Below are 20740 nucleotides of genomic sequence, written 5' to 3'. Positions count from 1 at the left end.
GCAGCTTGGATGCGCCTCTGGCTAAGGGCCCGTTTAAACACTGTGCTGTTCTTGTGTCGCCCCTCGGGAGATTTGGAGCGGCGGGGGGGGGGGTGAGGGGGGGGGGAGGATGTTCAGGCTGTGATTCTGCAGAGCTTCCGATAATTGCAAAATGCAGCAGAGGAAGCACAGCGTGGCTCCCCAAGAACCTGAGCTTTAATTTTAAAAAGCACCAGCCTGCCACTTCACGTCATCTGTTGGAGGGAACTATGGTGTCATAGAGAATGATGGCATCATGCAATGCACTGTGTCAAACAAAAGGAGATGCAAAGGGGGTGGCAGTAGGGCAGCGTGTCATAGAACGACTAGGTTTGCCTTTAGACAAGATTCTTATAGGATTCTCAGAATACTTATTCCATTACTCTCTAAATTTAAACCTTTGCAAAACTGTTTTGACTTCAGGCCTGAAATATTGCAGATGTTCTTGTTAAGAGATAGCCAGAAACAGGTAACACGTGCAGTAGCAAAATTCTGTATATTACCTCTTAGGAAAAGGAAGTGTCTGATTAAGGGAATGTAATTGACTTAGAACTTATTTTCATGTACATTTACAAACCTGCTTTCTACTTGCTTCAAACTGGCTGGTCCTTGGACTGTAATAAAAATTGATTGATTGATTGATTGATTGATTGATTGATTGATTGACTAATCTTGGCGGTTTGTGAATTGGACATCCCAGTCCTGTCTTGACTGGTGCTTCAGGTCTGTAAGGAGCCACCTCTGGGTGACTCAGATCTAACCCAGAGAAGATTTTACTGATTCTCAGTTCTGGTGGGGCAGTTCTACAGAGCTGCATGAAAATACTCTTACTGCTAAGTCCATTTCCTTTGTGTGGCACAGGAGATAACCTTTCCATTTATCGCTGTGCTCCATTCCTCGGCCCCAGATGAATTTTTTGACATTGGCTATCCACTGACCTGGGCACCGGAAAAACATTATCCTTTTGGATCTAGTTCATTGTGATAGTTTTTCATTTTGACTTGGTTCCCCCCCCCCTCCTGTATTTCACAAGCAATGTTGAACACAAACTATTAAAAGCATGTAATCCGTGGCTGGAAAATATTCTGAATTCCAGAGCATTGGAGCCATTTTGAAATGCCAGCTCTCTGCAGGCTTGGGGAGGAGGGGAAAGATACCAGCCTTCCAGGGACCAAAAGTGAATGTAAGATCAGGCCAGTGGTTTGCCTTGTCTGCTTTGAAAACACCTGACTGGCAGCACTGGAGGCTGCTGTTAGGATGGAGGGGATAAGAGATGGTTAAATCTTTCCTGCCTCATTCTTTTATCCACCAGAGTTTTCTCCTCTTCATGCTTTCCTCCAGCAGGGAAAACAGCAACTGGTGTTTGATTTTGAGAGGCCGCCTCCTCCTCTTCCACTCCAAAATCACAGCCTCAGAAGGTTAGGATGATCCATGGCTCAATAATCTGCTTGGCATGCAGAAGGTCCCAGGTTCAGTCCCCAGCATCTCTGGTTAAAAGGTAGTAGGTGATGTGAAAGCTTTCAGCTTGCAGTTTTGGAGAGCTGCTGGATTGACCTTGCTGGATTGATGGTCTGAGTCAGTATAAGGCCGCTTCATGTGTGTGTTCACAGGAGTCTCTTCACACCAGTCTCACCCTTGTGTTTCACAAGCAGCATTGAGCACAAACTATTAAAAGCATTTAATTCATGGCTGGAACTATCATAGGAGACAGTTCACACCCTCTTTGCTCAGACCTGCAGTGCAGGCCCGCCCCTAAGTTTTTCTAACCCCACCTGGCTGTGGTTCTGTGAGTTTGGAGGGCCAAACCAAGGCTGCTGTACCCTTTTGGTTCCGTGGGTTTTGATAAAGACTTATCAGAGGGACAAATGAATTACAGATCCATGATCCTTTTTGCAAGAGAGCCTCAAGCCCACCCCGTGTGCCTGCTGGATCCTGTCAGCATCCTTTGCGGCCTCCCAGCATCTCCCCTTTTATGGCAAAGGCAAGGTCTGGTGTTCCAAGAGAGCTTGGATCCCCAGCTTTTCTCTTGGGAGGGATTTTCCAGGGCTCTCTCAGTTCCTCTGCAAGTTTTGCTGGCTTCCTTTCTGTCTCCACTGGTTTCCAGCCTGGACTTCCCATCCATCTGTCACATTTTTATCCTTCCTTTCTTCCAAGGAGTTTGAGTTGGCATGTATGGGGTTGGAGAGAGGGGAGAGTAAGTTTGTAAGACTGGTCCAAGGGGAGCTTCATGACAGAGTGGGGATTAGAATCCAGATCCAAGTCCAATAAGACTCTAATCATTGCACTACATTAGCTATATAATTTGCACTAACTTCCAGTTGAGTGTCTCACAAAACTGGAGCCCTGTCACCACTACTGACTTCCTCGTATTTCCTTAGCAAATATCTCTCCTTGTCGTAAGAAGGTGGTCTGCTTAGCTTCTGAGATCTGATGAGATTGGGTAAACATATGGAGCAGAGGTCCATCAGTGGCTATTAGCCACAGCGTATTGTTGGAACTCTGTGTGGGGCAAGTGATGCTCTGTATTCTTGGTGCTTGGGGGGACAACAGTGTGAAGACTTCTAGTGTCCTGGCCCCACTGATGGACCTCCTGATGGCACCTGGGGTTTTTGGGACACTGTATGACACAGAGTGTTGGACTGGATGGGCCATTGGCCTGATCCAACATGGCTTCTCTTATGTTCTTATCATGCTGCCTTCCCCCCACTGCGAATTCTACAGGGTAGATTAATCTGAAGGACCAAACCAGCAGTTCATCTGGTCCAGCACCCCGTCTCACACAGCCAACTAGTTGTCCTGGAGGGCCAAATAAACAGGGCACAGAGGCCAAGGCCTTTTCCTGACATTGCTCCCTCACACTGTTATACAAAGGGCTTGATCCCTTTAGTCACCGTGGCTAGAAGCCACTGGTAGACCTATCCTCCATGAATTCATCTAAAGTCATCTGTGCTTGTTGATATCACTATATCCTCTGACTGTGAATTTCCCCTTGCTTAGATGAGGATTGCTCTTGGAAGCAGAGGCACAAGAGGCTTACTTCTCTTTGAGGTGAGCATTCTGTGTCTGGGTCTTCAGACATGATATTGTGATTGGGAACACAATAGGGAGAACCCCTTGAGCTTTTCCCATCTGACCCTGAGATTTGGAGCACACTAATCCTAAACAGGTTGCTGACTTGGACTCTCTTATAATTGTTACGTCAAGAAGGAGGGGGTGTTAACCATGTGGCAGTCAAGACAGCGATTCGAGCCCACCCAGAAAGGACTTGGAATTCCTCCTTGACGTTGACACGCCATATGGAGAGAACATTGGTTTGGATGTGGGAAGCCAAATTTTGAAACTCTAGTTAACTATGAAGCTTTCTGGGTGGCCTGGAGCAGACCTCCTGTCCCTGTGCATACCTCACAAAATATCTCAAGCTTCTTTCTATGCTTGGGGCAGAAGTTCTCTCATAGAGGACAACTCTGTACAATCTCCCCTTCAGTTTTCTGGTGCCTGAATCCCTCTTGCGCTCTACATTTAGCATTAATGGTGACCCCAGCAAAGGGCTTTCAAGGCAAGTGAAAAGTTTGAGGTGGTTTGCCAGTGTCTTCCTCTGCAGAAACTTCCTTGGTGGTCTCCCATCCAAGTACCAGCCCTGCTTAGCTTCTGAGATCTGATGAGATTGGGCTATACCATGCTGCCTTCCCTCCACTGTGAATACTACAGGGCAAACCTTTAGTTTGCTTGGTCATAGGGCTGCCCTTCCTATAACTTCTGCATTGGAGTGACCCTTGTTGGCAAAGGGGATGGAACAGCTGTTTACATTTTAGTAGTTAGTGTTTTGAATTAGACCAATTGGTAGCATGGACGGCTGGCAAATTGGAGAGTGATTTTTAAATCAGAACACGCAGGTAGACAGTGAAAACATTTAGAGTAACCAAAAGCTTTTTGAAAGTTGTATTTTTGCTACCGGAACAAAATTAGCGTTTTGAATTGAAGACCCAGGTTTAAATCCTCATGAAACTCTCAGCATGACTTTGTGCCAGTCATTTTTTCTAGACTACTTCATTGGCATACTGTGTAAATAAAACAGAGTGGAGAGCAGTGTATCTCTGGAACAGACTCCCTGAGGAGATCAGGAGGGCACTTGTATGGATCTTCTTCAGGAGCCAAGTCTACCCTATTTATTTTAATTGTACTTTCTTTATATCCCACCTTTCTCCACAAAGCAGCTTGACATGGTTCCCCTGTCATCTGTTGTCACAACATAAGAACATAAGAGAAACCATGTTGGATCAGGCCAATGGCCTATCATCACTCTGTGTCACACAGTGGCCAAAAAAACCAGGCACCATCAGGAGGTCCATCAGTTGGACCAAGACACTAGAAGCCCTCCCACTGTGCCCCCCCCAAGCATCAAGGATACAGAGCATCACTGCCCCAGACAGAGAGTTCCAACAATAAGCTGTGCTAATAGCCACTGATGAACCTCTGCTCCATATGTTTATCCAATCCCCTCTTGAAGCTGGCTATGCTTGCAGCAGCCGCCACCTCCTGTGGCAGTGAATTCCATGTGTTAATCACCCTTTGGGTGAAGGAGTGCTTCCTTTTATCAGTTCTAACCTGACGGCTCAGCAATTTCATTGAATGTCCACAAGTTCTCATATTGTGAGAAAGGGAGAAAAGTACTAATTTCTCTACCTTCTCTATCCGATGCATAATCTTGTAAACCTCTATCATGTCACCCCCTCAGTCAACAACAACCTTGTGAGGTAGGTTAGACTGGGTGTGAGTGGCCTAATGCCACCTAGCAAATGGCCATGCCAGAGTAGAGATTTAAACCTGAATATCCCCTACCCTATGAGCTCTGTGGCGCAGAGTGGTAAGCTGCAGTACTGCAGTCCAAGCTCTGCTCAGAACCTGAGTTCAATCCCGGCAGAAGCTAGGTTCAGGTAGCCAGCTCAAAGCTGACTCAGCCTTCCATCCTTCCAAAGTCGGTAAAATGAGTACCCAGCTTGCTGGGGGTATAGTGTAGATGACTGGGAAAGGCAATGGCAAAACACCCCATAAAAAGTCTGCCCAGAAAACCTCATGATGTGGTGTCGCCCCATGGTTTGGCAACAACCTGGTGCTTGCACAGGGGACTACCTTTACCTTTTTATCCCCTGTCCTAGTCCATAACTCCTAATAACTATGCCTACCTGGTTATTTATAGTAGATTTTGCAAATAGGATTTTTTTTGTTATAAACAGTTAATAATTTTATTTGTTTTTAATTAAACTTGAAACTTGGTACATAGAGCAAGGTGATCAATGTATTAAATACATATTGAATAGAGAATTGCATAGAATTACATCTGAATGATCATATTTTTCCAGGCATTCTCTAGTTTATAAGCATTCTGATATTTCTGAAGAACCATGAGCTTAAACAAAGCGTAGAAATCCCAAACATCCCTTGTTAGGGATTTATTTATTTTTTTACTTCAAAGCAGTTTTGATTATTGTTTAATGCAAGTTTTGATCGTTGCAGCACCAGACTGTGCTGGTTTTTGCGAGCTACGATTGATAGCAGGAAAGTCTCTTGAATAACAGTATATTTATGCACCTTCTTAGGAAGGGGAAGGAAAATTGAAACAAACAGATTTAGGTGCTCCTGAGCCTGCACTCTTGAAGTCTGGTGACTAGATCCAGAGAATGCCAACTCTCCTAGAAAATGTGAGCCAAAATAAGTCTTGCATAGGTATCATTTAAAGCACAAGCAGAGGAAATGTGCTTTTCATTCTGTTGGTGATCACATCAGCTCTATCCTTTCCTCCTCTTTTGCTTTGAAAAAAAACCCTTAACCTTTTAATTAAATTCAAGGCAGAGAGAGGAATAATCAAGAGATTGTCAGTTCCAGCGAGTCCTCCTAACCTTCATCTGTCGAAGTCTGTAACCAGCTCCGCAATATCTAATTAACTAGCGCAGAGTCAACAGTGTTGTTCTACTGGGGAATCAATGGATAACATTCCTCCCAGTGGAGGAGAGATGGCTCTAGGTAGAAAGTAAAGAGGGAGGGATGTTTTTCTGGCACTTCGGCACATGTTTCTGCATGGAGCTCTCTTGTGAGGTCTGGTGCTCCACCAATGGCATCTGAGGTTCGTCCACTGTGTGACACAGAGTGTTGAACTGGATGGGCCATCGGCCTGATCCAACATGGCTTCTCTCATGTTCTTATGTTCTTAAGACAGTGTCTTCCTCTGCAGAAAAAAGGGGTTCTGCTTAGGCTGGTCCCCCTGTGCAATTCAGCGCCAACTTTGCACTTCTGTTTTGCCAGGACATTTTAAATTTGGTGTTAAGAGGCTGTTCTGTGTGGCGAGACAAGGATCCCTGGTTCCTTAATATGGGAGAGTCAGTGTGGTGTAGAAGTTAGAATGCCATACTAAGATCTGGGAGAGCCAGGCTCAAACTCCTCACTCTGCCACAGAAACTTGCAGGATGACCTTGGGCGAGTCACCCAATGTCAGCCTAACTTACCTCGCAGGATTGTTGTGGGGATAAAATGGAGGAGAGGAGAATAATGTAAGCTTCAGTGGCTCCCTATTGGGACAGAGAAGGTAGAGAAAAAAGTACTTTCCTCCTTTTCTCACAATACAAGAATTTGTGGGCACTCAGTGAAATTATTGAGCAGTAGGCTTAGAACAGATAAAAGGAAATACTTCTTCACCCAAAGAATAATTAACACGTGGAATTCGCTGCTGCAGGAAGTGGTGGCAGCTACAGGCATAGACAGCTCCGAGAGGGGATTGGATAAACATATGGAGCAGAGGTCTATCAGTGGCTATTAGCCACAAGGTATAGATGGAACTCTCTGTCTGGGGCAGTGATGCTGTGTATTCTTGTTGCTTGGAGGGCAACAGTTGGGAGAGCTTCTGGAGTTCTGGCCCTTCTGGCAAACCTCCTAATGTGGCCCCTGGGTTTTGGCCACAGAGTGTTGAACTGGATGGGCCATTGGTCTGATCCAACATGGCTTTTCTTATGTTCTTACGAGAGAGAAAAAGAAGGAAGTGCGGTTGAATTACACCTGACTCACGGTGACCCCATGTGCAACATAGTCCCAGCAAGGGATGAGACAATGTTAGAAGAAACAAAAAAGTCTTCACTCTCTGATGGAAGACAAATAAATCTCCCTGAAGAAGGAGTTCCAGAGTTTTGGAGCCACAACAGAGAAGGCCATTTCTTGGGTTTCAGCCCTCCTAGCCTCAGATGGCATGGCCACCCAAAGATGACTATAGTGATCGGATAGGTTCATAGGAGCAGGAAATAGGTATATTAGAAGATCCCATTTGGAAACTGCAACTTTCCATCCTAGGAGGATGCTGGGCTGGCTGCCTCCCAAAAATTGGGGACCCCTAGCATATGTTAGTGGTTGTGATCATGGAATCTGAGATTTTCATTGGAGGGGATCTTTGCTCAGCCATGAAGCATGCTGATCTTGGACAATCTGATTTGCCATACAGGGTGGTTGTAAGCATTTAATTGAGGACAAAGTAAGTTTCGTGGCCAAAAGGTGGGGTATATAAAGGTAATTACTATTTAGTCATGGCGGGATGAATCTACTAAAAAAAGACTGTTTGGTTGTGATCTTCTTGCGATCATTGAGGTTGCTTAAAGTGATGTGTGAGTTCAATGAGGACTAGCATAGAATAGTATACTGTCTAACAGGAGGCACAATCCTATGCAGAGTTACTCCACTCTAAGCCTGTTGTGAGTTGTGAACTGGTTTAAATCACCCCTCTCCCATAGTGCGGCAAGTTGTCCTTCTTTCTGCCCCCTCCCTCCCATGTGCAATATGGGGCTGACAGTTCTAACCTACCATATAGAGCTGTCATAAGGACAAAAGCTCATGGAACATTTTGAAGTACGGTAATGATGCTGACAGTATGCCTGCGTCTGGGTCTATTCACTTGCTCAGTTACCCTAGGACACCTTTGAACTCATAGCAGCTTCTGATTTTCCCAGGTTGTTCATGTAGCAAATGTAGTGAAATGACAGTGTCAACAAAATTGTGGGTTCTTCTTTAACCCCTTTTTATCTTGGAGTTTGTGATTGTGTGAATACACACAGGATCACCATCTTAAATAGGAGGACATGATAGTTCCTCACTGAAAGAGGGAGACGCATTAAAAAAATCAAGAGGGTGGGGTTGCAAAGATCTTATTCAGGCCAGTGGATATTATTATTCTTTTGGGTGATCACCCTTAATTTTTACAGCCTTTGCATTTCCTTCATGTAAATGCACTTTCCTTTCTGCCCCCCACCCCCCAAATCAGATTTACCGTCGTTGCTGGCTGGTGTTTCGGAAATCTTCCAGCAAAGGCCCCCAGCGGTTGGAGAAGTATCCGGATGAGAAGTCGGTGTGTTTACGTGGCTGCCCAAAGGTAAGTCTCTATTCTGAATGTCATAACTCTTCGGTCCTTGGCCTGGAGGGATTGTAATGGAGGAAGCTGTCCCAGTTTCCCCCCCCAGCTAGTATTGTATGCTCACCTCCTTCGCAGCGAGGGGTCTCTTTAGGGAGAAGCAGGAGTGGGCAACCTCCTACACGCAGCTGACTTGCAGTTGGCCTAGTTCAGCGATGTTCGGCAGTGTTTTCTACTTTGACGGCGTTCTCATTATCGTTAAATGCCTCTCCAGGGCACTGTTGGGGTCCGTGTGACACTTCATGCAGGAAAAACACTGCCCAAGGGAGCCCCAGTGGCAAAAAATAGCATGTTTATGTTGGAAACAGTGGCCTCTCTTTCTGAGCCTTTTACTGGTCATCTCTTCTCACCTGGCCTTCCAAGTCCTGACTCCCCCTTGCACCTAAGTTGCTTTTAGCGCAAAGAGTCTCCTCCACTAATCTGTGCACAAAGACACTTGCTTTTAGGCTTGTGAAGAAAGAACACGGCCTTCTGTAGAGGGAGTCAAGGTTGTTGGGGCCATGGCTCAGTGGTAGAGCATTTGCTTGGGATGCAGAAGGTCCCAGGTTCAACTCCTGACATCCCCAATGAATACAGTCAAGTAAGAGATGATGTAGGAACCTCTACCAGAGATCCATCCTCAAGAGCTGCTGCCAGTCAGAGTAGACAGTGCTGACCCTGATTGGCCAGTGGTCTAACTTAGTATAAAGCAGCTGCTTCTTTAAAAGAAGTAGACGACACTGGATTTATATTCTGCCCTCCACTCAAGAGTCTCAGAGCGGCTCACAATCTCCTTTATCTCTCACCCCCACAACAAACAGCCTGTGAGGTGGGTGGGGTTGAGAGAGCTCTTCCAGAAGCTGCCCTTTCAAGGACAAGCTCTGTGATAACTATGGCTGACCCAAGGCCATTCCAGCAGGTGCAAGTGGAGGAGTGGGGAATCAAACCCGGTTCTCCCAGATAAGAGTCTGCACACTTAACCACTACACCAAACTGACTCTCGACCATAATTTGGTGGCAAGCAACCAGAATAGCCCTGAATAACCAAATCTCATCAGATCTTGGAAGCTGTGGGGTCAGCCATGGTTCATTCTTGGATGGGAGAGCACCAATGAAGACTGAGGTTGCTGTGCAGAGGCAGGCAATGACAAACTGTCTCTGTTCATCTCTTGCCTTGAAAATCGCATGGTCCTGGGGTCACCTGAGTCGATTGTGACTTAGCAGCACACTATTGTTGTTGTTAGATCCAAGTGGGCAGCTATGTTGCTCTGAAGCAGTAGAACAAAGCAGGAGTCAAGTATCACCTTTAACACCAACAAATTTTTATTCCGAAGGTAAGCTTTCATGTGCGTACACACTTCTTCAGACGAGGAATGAGGTACAGTAAGCAGAGCTACATATAGCTTGTGGGGTTTAGAATGCAAAGTGGTACAAAGTTAAAATTCTGCTATTGGATTTAACTTTGCATTCTAAACCCCACAAGCTGTACGTAACTCTGCTTACTGTCCCTCATTCCTCGTCTGAAGAAGTGTGCACGCACACGAAAGCTTACCTTCTGAATAAAAGTTTGTTGGTCTTAAAGGTGCTACTTGACTCCTGCTTTGTTCTATTGTTGTTAACTTAGTGATCAAGCATCTGTTAGGTAATGTCCCTGGTTCAATCCCTGGCACCTCCAGGGACTAGGTGATGAGAAAGTCCTCTGCCTGAGACCTTGACGAGAGTAGACAAAACAGACCTTGGTAGGCCAGTTGTCTGATGCAGTATAAGGCAGCTTCATGTGTTCATCTGTGCAGAGTCTGCCACTGGAACTGTGGTGTAGCAGTCACCCAAGAAGATTAGAATCAGGCCTAGGGTTGCCAAGTCCAATTCAAGAAATATCTGGGGACTTTGGGGGTGGAGCCAGGAGACATTAGGGGTGGAGCCAAGATCAAGGCTGTGACAAGCATAATTGAACTCCAAAAGGAGTTCTGGCCATCACATTTAAAGGGTCAGCACACCTTTTCAATTCCTTCCTTCCATAGGAAATAATGAAGGATAGGGGCACCTTCTTTTGGGGCTCATAGAATTGGACCCCCTGGTCCAATCTTTTTGAAACTTGGGAGGTATTTTGGGGAGAGGCACTAGATGCTATACTGAAAATTTGGTACCTCTACCCCAAAAAACAGCCCTCCCAGAGCCCCAGGTACCCGCGGATCAATTCTCCATGATTTTCTATGGGAATAAATCTCCATAGGGAATAAAAGAGTCCCCAGCAGACATTTCACTCCCCTCCCCCCGCTTTCTGATGACCCTGAAGCGGGGGGAGGGCCTCCAAACCGGGGGATCCCCTGCCCCCACCTGAGGATTGGCAACCCTAATCAGGCCGTAGCCACACAACCGCAGCAGGATGTGCTTGCTGTCTGTTATTACCAGTGGTTGGGTGGCTATTTACATGCACTGAAATTTCAGTTGCACACCTGTTATGGGCCACATCAAAAGTAGGTTAGTCAGAAACATGCAATCTTTCTAAGGAGCATTGTTTGGTTATGCAAATAGCTTTGATGAGCTGAAACATGTGTGCAGCTGCTCTCCCCCCCACCCAATTGACAGTCCCACTTGGCATATTGATGCCCAGCTTTGGCAGACTCTCCTGACTCGTTGATAATTGCAACCTACTGAAGCTGAATGGCATAATTCCAGAAGATCATATTATGGATTTCACCAGATATTTCTATTAAAGAACTTCAGTGATGCTTGGGTTTGCATGTTTGCATGTGCAGGCTAGCATTGGCTGGCTTTGGTTGAGATGGCATCCCAAGGCTTCTGTCCTTTTCTTTTTCTCCTTCTTACAGATATTAATCACACTTACGAAAGATTCCAATAATCATACAGAATTGGGGAGGAAAGGTCCATACCAATTTCTAGAATGATGATTCACTTGTTCTCTTCCTGTCCTCTTATTACCTTGAGAGAACTCAAGAGAGCTTTCTTGCCTGAGCGGCCGCAATCGGTCCCTCCTAGAGAGACATTACAGAACCCTTTGCAGCATTTCTTATGAAAGAAACCTTGTCCAAAAAAATTACATGAATTCCAGCCAGTCATCTTTAATAATGCATCAGTTGCTCAGGCCTGTAACCAGAAAATTTTAGGTGGGAGGGGGCAGGGAATAAAATTTTCAGTAGAGGGGCCCTGGGGCCCAAAATGATGTCACACATTTTTTTAAAAATTAAAAAGTAGAGCAGCGGCAGCAGCAAGGGTGGGGAGAGCGGCTGTGAGAGCAGGATGGCGAGAGCATTGGGGGCAGCAAGAGCAGCGGCGGTGAGAGTGGGGCAGCAAGAGTGGTGGGGAGAGCGGGGCCAGCAAGAGCAGGTGTGGCAGCAAGAGTGGCAGGGAGAGTGAGAATGGGGGTGGGGAGAGCAGCGGTGAGAGCGGGGTGTCAAGAATGGTGGGGAGAGCGGGGGTGGGGAGAGCAGCTGCGGTGGGGAGAGTGGAGGCGGCGAGAGCAGGGCAGTAAAAGGAGGGGCCATACAGTTGGAAGGAGGGGTTGGGTGGAGTGACCTGGCCCCCCCCCCGGACCCACCATAGCTATGGGCCTGGTTGCAATATATCAAGATTTACACACTGGTACACTCAGGTGTATGTGAGTTGTCTGTCCTTTCACAGAGCAGTTGTGTACTGCAATGATATCCATTCAAAGAAGGCCAAACACAGGGCTGGATCCTGTTCTGCTAGAGAAGCACTTTCTTCCAGAGGGAAGCACCTTCCCTGATACAAAACTTTCTAGAATTAGGGCTCCTTCCTCCAGTGGAAAACCCCTCAGATAGTGGAATGGATCTGCAGGGCCCATTCTTTAGACAGCAGCTAGTTTACGTGAGAAATGCCAATAAATCTAAATGCTTCACAACCATTTTGCCTATCAAAAACCGAAGGTAATGAGGACACCAGCTTTGGAAACAATGTCAAATTGTATAAATATTCTTGGAAAACCAGAAAGAAAAACATGGAAACTTTAAAAAGCAAGCATGCAGCCTCATTTTCCTGGTTCCCTTGGGACTGTAAGCACCTCAAATGCAGATCGCAAATAGTGTCTCAGCTGAAACAAACCAATTTTATTTCCTTGCAAAGGAAGGTATGCAAAGATAGACCACTAGAAGCATATGTATTTTTGCTAATAAATGTATTGCAACATCCATTGCTTACCTCTAAAAACTTTAAACTGAGAAAAACTATGTTCCTGATAGAAGTGACAATAGTTTAGCCAGTTGTTCTAACTTCATCTATCTTTCAACATTCTTGTTTTTATCCTATGATGCGCTTAGCTTATTTCCCCTCCCTTTTAAGTACAGAAGCAATTTGCCTAATGGTTTTACAGTTCTTCTTGAAGATAAATGTATGTTGTTATACAGAATTTGCTGACTTATGATAAAGACTTATTACTACTATTAATATAGTATAATTTAATGTAAAGGGATTGAGTAATCCCATCGAAGGAAGAAGAGTTGCTACTTACAATTAAGAAAGATAAATCCAATACATCCTTGGTACACCTCATAGAAGCTAAACTGCTAGACTCTAAAAGAGGCTTGCTTTTGAATTCATTACATAGAACCAGGCTCCTCAATGTCTAGCAAAGGTGTGAAAAGGTTTGATTTTGACTGTATATGAATACTTGGAGATCCCAGAGGTAGATACAAGGGCTCTTTTCCCATGTAAAGTAAGCCACTGTAATATTAGCACTGATATATTCTCCCAGTGTAAATCGTATACTTGTCCCTGATGGCCTCCCCTGCACTAGCCATGTGATAGGCAGTAGCCTGGCCTATCTACTGCTCTGTGGGCCCTAGGGCACATTTGCAGTACATCCATGGGACTTTGTTGACTCAGGTAGTTTTTAGCTCGCCACCTTGGCTAATTAAGTAACTTGTAGATTTTAATTTTTGGTTTTTGTGTAGAATTGTTTTTATCTGTCTTATTGATCACTGTAACCTGCCCTGAGCCTGCTTACAGGGGAGGGTAGGATAGAAATCCCCATAAATAAATAAATTTTAAAGAAGGTGGATTCTTCATAGAAGAAGGACCTGAGTGTTGTATCTTCTTTAGATAGAACTGGCTAGGGCTTTTTCGGGTAGAAAGCCCAACAGAAACTCATTTACATATTAGGCCACACCCCCTGACATCACCATTGTTTCGCACAGGGCTTGTTTTTGTAGGAAAAGCCCAGCAGGAACTTATTTGCATATTAGGCCACACACCCCGGTTGCCAAGCCACCTGGAACTCCGTTCCTTCTCAAAAAAAGCCCTGGAATTGGCACTGTCAATAAAAATCATGTTCCAAGCATTCAACATTCAAATATGTTTTAATAAACATAATTAATTAGACTTCTGAAGGAAAAGTAATCCCCAACCTTCAAAGTTTCATGTATCGCTTGATGAGGTATATAATGTCTGTCTGAACAATGAACTACAAGTTGAGTCCTATGACATAATTCCCTTTGTGCTTCTCTGCAAATGCCATGGGAGTATCTTCTACAGGGGTGCTCACTTCCCCTGCTGCTACCACTTCTGTGTGTGTAAGGGCTCCTTGGAAAATACTGATCTTGTGAATGTGGCAAAGGAAACATAGATTGCAGATGGAAAAAGTGGGACAAAAACAATGTCTGTAGTTAAGGTATCAGGATAGGAGCTGATTCAGACCCCATTTGGCTACCAATGTTTGCTGACCTTAGGCCAGTCACGCTGTCAGCCTAACCTACCTCACAGGGTGTGTTGCAAGTATAAAATAGAGGAGAGAAGAAGATGTTATTGGATATATATCCTGCCCTATACTCTGAGTCTCAGAGCGGTCACAATCTCCTTTACCTCCCCCCCACCACAACAAACACCCTGTGAGGTAGGTGGGGCTGAGAGAGTTTTTACAGTGGTTGCCCTTTCAAGGACAACTCCTACGAAAGCTATGGCTGACCCAAGGCCATTCCAGCAGCTGCAAGTGGAGGAGTGGGGAATCAAACCTGGTTCTCCCAGATGAGAGTCCACACACTTAACCACTACACCAAACTGGCTCTCAAGATAACAATATATTGAGAACAATATGAGCCATTTTGGATCCCTGTTGGGGAGAAAGAGAGGGGTATAAATGAAGAAAAATACAATAAGTAAAAATATGTTATTACTGAATCAACAACTGTCTGAGGCCAATTTTGTTAGGTATTTAATTGGCTGTAGACAGTTATTAATAATTATCTCAGATCACATGCTAGTGTCAATGGCCAGTCAGTGGATGGATCAGCATCCCGTATCATTTTCATGGAGTCTCAACTGCTCCTTACAATTAAAGGAAACTATTTCTGATAAAGCCCTCATCTGAAATTCATCAGTTCTTTAACATGAATGCCTGGCAGAGAAGCCATGAAACATCCTTTGGGATACCAAGAAGGTGGTTCTGATGGGCATTATAATCCATGAAATCAGAATACTGGGGAGGGGGGGAGACCCACAAAAGATTAGGCAGTAATAAAATTTATAGATTGTTCCCTGGAAAACAAGCTTGGCTTTAAACATTAGAAATTAAGAAAGCCCAGAGTCCAATAGCTCATCTGAATCTAATATTATATACCTAGCATACATTGGCTTTAAAATGGAATTTGACCAAATTGTGAAGTCCATCAATGGCTACCTGAAATGGTGACTAAAAAGTGGTGTCTAAAGAGAACTTCTGTGTTCACAGTTAGTAAGCGTCTGCAGTTCTGTGCTAGGAGGCAGCATCAGGGGAAGGCCTCTGTGTCTCATTTGTTGGTCCCTCAGGACCGCTGTTTGTCCACTGTGTGAAACAGGATGCTGAATAAGATGGACTGCTTGACTGTTCCAGCAAAACACCTCTTATCTCATCTTAGCCATAGAAATCTGTGGCAGAAATTATAGCTTTACAAAATTAGATTACAAAAATTCCAAGGAAGAACGGATGCTTTTTAAAATATTTAGAATCTATCTATTTCTGTTGTTGACTCAGAGTGGGTCAGTATTTCATTCTGTCCCCTACCAGGAACCCATGGAATGATATTCTTGGAAGCAAAAATATGCCACCACCTTTCATTAGAACTATTCTAACATTTTACTGTCTTCTTTATTAAAGCAGTTTGATCCTGCCTTTCCCGTGGCTCCAGGTGGAATACAGTAAATAATTAAAAATTTGGTGGCAATAAAACCCCCAATTCTCCTCCCCACCACCTAACAAAAACTTAATAAATTTCCTTCGTCCTAAACTTCATTAAAAGCTCTGGTAAATAAAACAGCCTTACAGTGCCTCCTAAAAGTTTCCAAAGACAGTGCTCCCCTTTCTTCATTGGGGAGCCCGGTCCATAACGTAGAAGCAATCACAGAAAAAACATGGACCCTTATTGATACTGAGCAGACAAATAAGTGGATTCTAGATCAAATCAAACCGGAACTCTCCCTAGAAGCTAAAATGACTCATCTGAGGCTCTCAGACTTTGGTCACATTATGAGAAGACCAGAGTCACTGGAAAAGACAATCATGGTAGGACAAGCTGAAGGCAACAGAAAAAGAGAAAGATCCAACATGAGATGGATCCACTCAATCAAACTGATGGGCCTCAGTTTGCAAGACATGAGCAATAGGATGTTTTGGAGGTCACTAAATTATAGGGTGACCATAAGTTAAAAGTGACTTGATGGCACATAACACACACACTTGGTTGATTCTTAGGCACCATGAATGAGGGAACAAGCAGAAAGTAGCAATCCAAGCTATAAAGCAAAGTACACAGTTGTTTATGCACCTAATCACCGTCTTTCTCTTTGTTGTTGTATTATATGGTTCTGTAAATGTATGTGCTTTAATATGTAACTCAAATAAGCACACAGCAAGTTAAGAAATGTTTTGAAGGAACTGATTTAATTATTTACTAATTTAAAAACATTGATATGCTTTTTCTTCAGAGACCTGCTTGAGGCGACTCATGAAATAAAACAGGATAAAATCATAAAAGCATAAAATAATTAAAATTCAAAACTGTTGAAAACTCAGCCAATTAAAAAAACACCAGAAACATAAAAGCAGCATAAAACCCCAGGATGAACAGGGGAGAAAAGAACTCGCCCCGCAGCTAACTTATTTTACATCGCTGATATGAGGCCTGTCATTGTAAACAACAGGCAGGAGAGCTGTCTAAAAAACTGAAAATGCTTCATGTGAGGGGATTCTCACTTTTCCTGCCTTGCTTTTTTCCTACTTGAGAGTCACTGTTGATATGGTGCCCCCGGGGTCTTGGCACTGGGGCTGCCGAAAAATAAAATCAGGAAGCTCATTGGCCTCTCTTCATAAAATGGCCTCTCCGTTCCTCCTTCTCTATAAATTCATTAACAGTATCCCCCCCTCCATACATACATACCTTTCCAGCCACATATGGGACCCTTCAGAGGCTTATAAACAATGATAAAAAGCTGCAAACCCCTGCATTTCACCCCATGATATTTAAAATCAACCCATAACATAAGAGCAAATCCTTAAAAAAAAAAAAGTGTAGTAAATCAATGAGAGCTCAAACCATCTGGAAACATGCGAAGAAGCACAAGATGTCAGCTATCAACTAGGTCCAACCAGTGCTGAAATAACAGTGTTTTGAACTGTTGTCTAATGGTGCACAGGGAAGGAGCCAACCAGCCTTGAGCAATCAGAGGACTCCAAAGTCAAGGTGCCACCACCAACACAGCCCTGTCCAGTGTGCCTACTGGCTGTATCTATGGTAGCAGTGGAACACTGATCGAAGCCTCTACTGAAATTTTCAAGAGATCCAGATCCCAAACTATTTAAGGCCTTAAAGGTCAAAGCCAGTAACTTTGAATCCGGCTCAGAAACTGATCAGGAGCTAATTCTGATGGTATTTTGTTGATGTAATGCCCACATCCCAAAGCCCTGGTCAGTATTTCAGCCCCTGATCACACCATCATCACCTGACCATCCACAAGAACTCCCAGGCTGATTCTCAACAGTGACTGTAACCCCATCCAACATAGGCTGCCTGCTTAGTTCTTTCTTCTATATAGTTCTCCAAACCACTATTAAGTTGCGTGTTGACCTTCAAGACAGAGCAGCTTATATGTGGTAGAGCACTTAAGATTGGGGTCAGGGACTCCCTTCCTCATCTCTGTAAGTGCTGGAAGAAGGGAACTAGGATCTGTTTGGATGGGAGCTGTTCCAGGAGAACCACCACAAAACATCTGGCTCCTTTATAGGTCACTGAGATCAGCAATGTGAAGTGCATCACGAGGCTACCCAAGGAAACCAAGCGGCAGGCTGTGGCTATTGTTTTCACCGATGACTCGGCTCGGACGTTCACCTGTGAATCTGGTAGGAGGCTAGTATTCAGTTATGAAATTTCTGGTGGTTTGTGAATGATGGCGTCTGTATTTAGAGTGGAAAGCTATGTGCATTTTCTGGGTTTGCATTTAGTAGTCTTCTGAGACCGGATGACTGAGAGGTGTTTCAATCTTATAGAGCTGGAGGCCGAGGAATGGTACAAGACCTTGTCCATCGAGTGCCTGGGGGCCCGGCTGAATGACATCAGCCTTGGTGAGCCAGATCTGTTGGCACCTGGAGTACAATGCGAACAGACAGGTAAGAAGGAACTCGGCAGCTTTGTGCTTGTCAGAGAGGAAGAAAATTGCAAGCTGGCAAAGGTTACAAAGTACTTACAGATGACAATAGGCACAGCACCCCATTGAGATTCAGGTTGTGACTTGGAGGTCATCCAAAGAAGCCTTGGAAGTAATCCTGGAAAACTAGAAACGAAGAAACAAATCTTCCATTCAGCAGGATGCAGATGAAGAGAGAGGATGGGAGGAGTGTGGAGGACCAAGCCGTGGGTGGTGGTCAGGGCCTTTATGCTCAGGAAGAATGGTAGATAGTGGAGTCATTTTGTAGAAAAAGAGATGCCAGAGCTCATCAGCACAACTCATTTGCATATGCCACACACCCCTGACATCACTGGAAGATGTACTAAATTATATCCGCTCAGCATCTACCTTGAAGTGCTTCTTGAATTATAATTGTCATCATAAAACCTTACTCCCATCATACTTCTTAAATTACTTTCTCCTGCTTGACCACCCATGGTCCCACCCACCCCACCTGATGGAGGGGAAGAAGAGAAAAAGCCAGCTCCTGCTGCTGCCACACCCATCCCATTAGGTTCTCAGGCTACCCACATGGAGTAACAGCTGCTTCACTTGAGATCTTGGAGAGCTTCTAGATAGAACTGACCTTGGTAGACCAAAGGTCTGATTTGATATTAGGCAGTTCCACGTTCAAATGATAGTGTGCATTGTTAGGGAGGTATATATATTCAGTATATAAATATGCCAATTAATCCTCCTTATGGAGCAATATCCCTTCACTCCCCCGGCATAGGATATTCCACCTCTTCATTTATAGCAGAGTCTGTAGTTGAATCCAGTGTGAAGTGATATCATTTGGCACACATATTTGCTTAAGTAACATTGACCATTGTTTAATAACTATATACAGTGGAGCAAACAGTAAACTGTGAGAGAAAACATGTTTAAGTGACAAACAGTAGCAGTTACTTCTCTTCATTCACAGCAGGGAGGGGCCAGTTCAACAGCAGCAGATAAACAAACTGACGCTATACAATGTATCAAGCCCCCTTTCCACCTGCAATTATTTGTCACTCTTTCTATTCAAATTAGGCTACAGTGAACTTCTCCAACATGTATGTGCCGGAAGTACTCTTTCCATTGACTGTGTCGGCTATGCTTAGCCGTTATTCCTTGATGTCCGCCACATGGAAAAGTGAGGGGAGGCAGCTTTGCATGCTGCAGAGCCAGTGTAGTGTAATTTTGTCAGGCTCTAAGCAGGGTGTCTTGAGTTCAAATTCCCACTCTGGTGTAGGAGTTCATTGTTCTAACTGTACTCTATTTATTTACCTCATTTACTTCCTCTGAGGGGACCCAAAGCAGCTTGGATTGTTCTTTTTTCCTTCATTTTACCCTCACAACTCTGAGATGTAGGCTGAGATCTTGTGATTGGCCTGGGATCACCCAGCAAGCTACCCTGGCAGAATGGGAATTTGAACCTGGCTCTCTCATATCATAGTCTGACAATCAAGGCTATCCCTAGACTGTCTAGCTCCCTAGGCAAGGCTAACTTCTGACACACACACACCCCTGCACTGATAATGTCACTGAGTCACATGAAGGGCACCTAATTCGGCATCCCAGAAGGCTGGCACCCTCGGCAGTTGCCTAGTTCTTCTAGTGGCAGGGCTGGCTCTGCTGACAGTCTAACCACTGCATCACACTGTCTCACAAGGCTGTTAAAATAAAATGGAGCAGATGCCATCCTTTGCTCCTTGGAGAGTGAATAGGACAAATACTGGATAAGCAAACACAGGGTTGCTGTAGATCTTGCAGGGGATTCATGGGATGTAAGGATGTGCCTGAACTATACTGAGATTCCACAGAGGTGGAGTTTTCCGTCTGTCAAATGGTAGTGATGGTGGCCTCCATGTGGGCTGTAGAGAAAAATATTCAATCATTTGGGCTCCCTGCAAAATGCTGCCCGATTCACTCCCCATGCGGAGTACTGATATTATATAAGCTTGGTGTGACTCCTGTTACCATCTGACCAGCTCATGCAGTCATACTGTAATGCTATGCACACTTTGCTGACTTTTAATTGTTCTTTTAAGACTCTATGGTGTTAACTGGTTTTTAATGTCTTATCCAATTCTGACGTTATCCGCCCTGAACCCATTTGCGGGAACGGCAGGATAAAAATCCAACCAACCAGCCAACAAATAAGAACTTTGCACAATTAAAAGTTTTGGATTCACAAAGGGTAGGAGTGTCCGTGTTTGGATTGAAGAAGAGATTTGAAACCAGAAGTGAGGTGGGATAGGGGCTAGAAAAGTGATCGACTTGAGATGAGCCGAGGATTTTCTTCAGGAGAGGGCAGACAGGAGAGGGATTTTCTTCAGTAGAAGGCGGACAGGGTAGCAGGCAGACAGTCTCCACAAGGGTTCCATTGACCTCTGTCAATTGTGTCTCCTCTGGCAGACCGGTTTAACGTCTTCCTTTTGCCGTGCCCAAATCTGGACATCTATGGCGAATGCAAGCTGCAGATCACCCACGAAAACATTTACCTCTGGGATATGCACAATCCTCGCGTCAAGCTCATCTCCTGGCCCTTGTGTTCGCTGCGCCGCTATGGACGAGATGCTACACGGTTTACCTTCGAGGCCGGACGGTATGATTCACACACGAGAAGTGGGGCTTCCTTCCATG

At 44.7% G+C, this 20740-nt stretch overlaps 1 protein-coding gene across 2 annotated transcripts in view; it reads left to right on the top strand.

Moving 5' to 3' along the window:
• Positions 1-20740, top strand: part of DOK4 (docking protein 4) — a 62597-nt gene that overhangs the window by 33278 nt on the left and 8579 nt on the right. For both annotated transcript variants that reach the window (XM_060254295.1, XM_060254296.1), the window contains 4 exons: positions 8315-8422; positions 17672-17786; positions 17934-18053; positions 20513-20702. In XM_060254295.1, the coding sequence (XP_060110278.1) occupies positions 8315-8422; positions 17672-17786; positions 17934-18053; positions 20513-20702 (533 nt within the window). The remainder of the gene's footprint in view (positions 1-8314; positions 8423-17671; positions 17787-17933; positions 18054-20512; positions 20703-20740) is intronic.

This window comes from Heteronotia binoei, chromosome 14 (genome assembly GCF_032191835.1).
Source record: "Heteronotia binoei isolate CCM8104 ecotype False Entrance Well chromosome 14, APGP_CSIRO_Hbin_v1, whole genome shotgun sequence".
Classification (NCBI taxonomy): Eukaryota; Metazoa; Chordata; class Lepidosauria; order Squamata; family Gekkonidae; genus Heteronotia; species Heteronotia binoei.
The sequence above is the reverse complement of the archived record's forward strand: the minus strand, read 5'-3'. Positions and strand labels throughout refer to the sequence as shown.